Source organism: Hippopotamus amphibius, chromosome 1 (assembly GCF_030028045.1).
Source record: "Hippopotamus amphibius kiboko isolate mHipAmp2 chromosome 1, mHipAmp2.hap2, whole genome shotgun sequence".
In the NCBI taxonomy this organism is placed as follows: Eukaryota; Metazoa; Chordata; class Mammalia; order Artiodactyla; family Hippopotamidae; genus Hippopotamus; species Hippopotamus amphibius.
The window spans coordinates 117355293-117359439 of NC_080186.1; the positions used below are offsets into that span (position 1 = coordinate 117355293).

General features: G+C 39.0%; 1 protein-coding gene across 1 annotated transcript; it reads right to left on the reverse strand.

The window, feature by feature from the left end:
• Window positions 1-2621: 2621 nt before the first annotated feature.
• LOC130829750 (cytochrome c-like) lies at window positions 2622-2939 on the reverse strand. The gene has a single exon (XM_057696211.1). The coding sequence runs from the start codon at window positions 2937-2939 to the stop codon at window positions 2622-2624; it is 318 nt and encodes a 105-aa protein (XP_057552194.1).
• Between the last annotated feature and the right edge of the window lie 1208 nt (window positions 2940-4147).

A 4147-nucleotide genomic window follows, 5' to 3' on the forward strand; every position in this document is an offset into this window, starting at 1 on the left:
TGTCTCTATAGTTTTCCCTAATCTGGTCTTTCGTATGAATGGAATCTTATAATATGTGGATTTTTGTGCCTGGCTTCTTTCATTAGCATACTGTTTTCAAGGTTCATTCATGCTGTAGTATGTATCACTACTTTATTCTTTTTTATAGCTGAATTATGTTCCGTTGTATGGAGATACCACATTTTTGTTTATCCGTTCAGCCGTTGATGGACATTTGGGCTTTTTCTGCCTTTTAGTTATCATAAATGACATCATTTATAATAAAATGTTTTTATTTCTCTTGGGTATATACTTGGGAGTGGAATTGCTTGGTCATATAGTAACTGTATGCTTAATCATTTGAGGAACTTCTAGAATGTTGTCCAAAGTGACTGTATCATTTTACAGTCCCATTAGAAGTGTATGAGGGACTTCCCTGGTGGTCCAGTGGTTATGACTCTGCACTTTCACTGCAGGGGGCATGGGTTTAATCCCTGGTCCGGGGAACTAAGATCCCACTTGTGTGGCCAAACAAACCAAACCGAAGCCAAGCACCAATGCTGTTTTTCAATTAAAATTAGAATCTTAAAAAAAAAAAGTGTATGAGGTTCTGATTTCCTCACATCCTTCTCAACACTTATCGCTATTTGACTTTTAAACTCTAGCCGACTCAAAAGCATTTACTCTCTATGCTATATTACTTGAAATTTAATAAAATTATGTTCAGCATGATCTAGAAAAGTGTATAATATATTTAGCAAAGTAACTCATGAAAATGGTCAGTATAAATAAGGTTTTTTCCTTGGAGGAAAGTTTCAGTCAGCAGGAAAAAAAACAAGATATAAGTGACACCTTCATTCTTCTATAAGTAACACCCATCTCTATACATGCAGAGTATTGCCATTGTCATCTAACTGTTCCTGAGCACTTACTGGGTGCCAGGACTGAGCTAAGTACTTCAGGTAGATTTCCTCAGTTAATCCTCACAATAACCCTGTGCAGTAGAAACTCTTACTATTCCCATTTTACAGATAAGGAAAAATGAGGTTGGAGAAATGGAACTGAGAAATTGTCCAAGGGCCTCAGCTGGCAGAGCTGGATTTGAATTCGGGCAGCTTGGCTCAGGACTCTGCTTACACATGTATGTCTGCACCTACGTTTACAGCTACGTGTATAGGGATGATTGCTAAAGAACCAGCTAATGGACACACATGGAGCAAACGATCAGTGACGCAAAGGGTAATTATTACGCGAAGGGTAATTGTTACTCAACCCTTATTCTGTGACAATCCAGAGTGTAATGCAGCCTCTGCTGGGAAGTGCAAGAACAAACAGCTCACAGGTACTCGTGAAGTCCAAGTTTAGACTATCTTCCAGGAAAGGTGAAATGGCAGACAGAGGTAGTAACTGCAGAGGCCCCAGCCCTGAGAAAGACAACCATTGGCAGCAGAAGCAAACCGGGCTGGAACGTGAAGTCTGCTGGTAAATTGTTCCCTATTCCAGAACACTGTTTAACCCATGAGCTAGAAGGGGCCTCAGAGAGTGTCTAATAACCACATTCTTTTGCAACCTGTTCATTTTCATGGGTGATATGATGAGTTATAATTAGAAAACATATTCAGATGGACTCTTTTATCTAGAAAAAAATGTGCTTTGGGAAAATTTACTTTTACATTTTTAAAACAAGCAGTCATATAAGGACCTACCACATGTGGGGCATTGTTATAAACTTTTTACTTATGTAATTAACCTAATTCTCATAAAAATCCCATGAGGGTACTTTTATTTCCCCTATTTTACAGATGGAGATATTGAAACACAGTAATGTTAAGTAATTTGTCTAAGGACACAGCTAATAAGTGGCAGAGCTGAAAGTTGAACCCAGGCAATCTGGCTCCAGAATCTGTATACAAAGAATTATATTGTATGTTGCATTTTAAAAAGTCCACACTCTAGGGGCTTCCCTGGTGGTGTAGCGGTTAAGAATCTGCCTGCCAATGCAGGGGACACAGGTTTGAGCTCTGGTCTGGGAAGATCCCACATGCCATGGAGCAACTAAGCCTGTGTGCCACAACTACTGAGCCTGAACTCTAGAACCCTCGAGCCACAACTATTTTTTTTTTTTAATTTTAGAGAATTTTAATTAAATTGGCATAGTTAAGACCAAAAAGATAAAGTGGACATTGTCAGTGTATCTTCAGCCCTTGCCTTAATAGGCAAATGAACACAACTTGAAACATAGGTGAAACTTGCTCTGTTCTATAAGACAGTGAAGGGATCTTCTCAGTCTTTAAATATATTAATATAACCAGTTATAGAAATCTAAATATAAAACCAATCACCTATAGAGTTTGAGAAGGCATTCACCATCTCCCTGAAAATTTGAACATTCCTTATTCAAGTTGAATCATCTCTTTAGAAGGGGAAAACAATGATAGCACTTGTTGAACTGGAATTACTGTCAAAATTCAAAAAACTTACCATATTCATTTAGCCACAAGCCAATCTTATTTAAATCAGGACAGAAATATTACATCAGCCATTCATGATCTGAATTCTAGTGTAAGAGATCAATTTAAGTATGGTACACATAAAAAGTCATGAGACATTTGTTTCATAATAAATAAGGCAGTGGTCAACTATTACTCATTAGTAGCTTGTTTGAGATAAGCTATCAAGCCTGCCCTTTGTCTCCTCTTCTTAATGCCAGCGAAGATCATTTTTGTTCCAGGGATGGACTTCTTGGGATTCTCCAAATACTCCATCAGGGTCTCCTCTCCCCAGGTGATGCCTTTGTTCTTGTTGGCATCTGTGTAAGAGAATCCAGGAGGCTGACCTGTCTTTCGTCCAAACAGACCATGGAGATTTGGCCCAGTCTTGTGGCTGCCTCCCATTTCCACAGTATGGCACTGGGCACCCTTCGGAACAAAAATCTTCTTGCCCTTCTCGACATCAGCCATTCTCAAATCGTTCTTTCTCCATGCTCCACTGAGAGGGTGCCACTCGCAAGCCAAACATCCTGCTCTCTAACGAGCCACAACTATTGAGCCCACGTGCCACAACTACTGAAACCTGCACACCTGGAGCCCATGCTCTACAACAAGAGAAGCCACCGCAGTGAGAAGCCTGTGCACCACAACGAAGAGTAGCCCCTGCTCACCACAACTAGAGAAAGCCCGTGCGCAGCAGCGAAGACCCAACGCAGCCAATAAATAAGTAAACAAATAAATAAATTTATTAAAAAAAAAAGTCCACACTCTAAAGGAGTTTCAAGTTAAATCCTTTAATAACATGGGTCATCTCCCTTCCCCATCTACCCAATAATGCATCTATTTTATATATCTGAATTTTCAAGCCCCTAGATTATTTGATTTTATAATCGTGATGCTTTTTTAAAAAAAAAAATGTGGTAAAATGTACATGATATAAAATTTACCATTCTAACCATAATTAATTCTACAGTGCAGTGGCATTAAGTACATTCACATTATGTACAACCATCACCGCCATCCATCTCCAGAACTCTTCATCTTACAAAACTGAAACTCCATACTCATTAAGCAATAATGTCCTTTTCTTCTCCCGTCAACCCCTGGCAACCACCACTCTACTTTCTGTCTCTAGAAGTTTGACTACGCTGGGTTCCTCATATAAGTGGACTCATACAGTTTTTGTCCTTCTGTGTCCTTACTTTACTTAGCGTAGTGTCTTCAAGTTTCATTCATATTATAGCATGTGTCAGAATTGCCTCTCTTCTTAAGACGGAATAACATTTCTTGTATAGAGATACCACATATTGTTTATTCCTCCGTAGATGGACACTTGGGTTGCTTCCGCGTTTTGGCTATTATGAATAAAGCTGCTGTGAACATGGGTGTACAAATATCTACTTGAGTCACTGCTTTCAGTTCTTTTGTATATATACCCAGAAATGGCATTGCTAGATCATATTTAATTTTTTTTATTGTAATTAAAAAAAAAGTTTAACCAAATGTTGACATATTTAATTTTTTTTTTTTTTTTTTTTTTTTTTTTGGGGGGGCACACGGGCTTAGTTGCTCCGTGGCATGTGGGATCTTCCTGGAGCTGGGATCGAACCCGTGACCTCTGCATTGGCAGGCAGATTCTTAACCATTGCGCCACCTAGGAAGCCCGACATATTTAATTT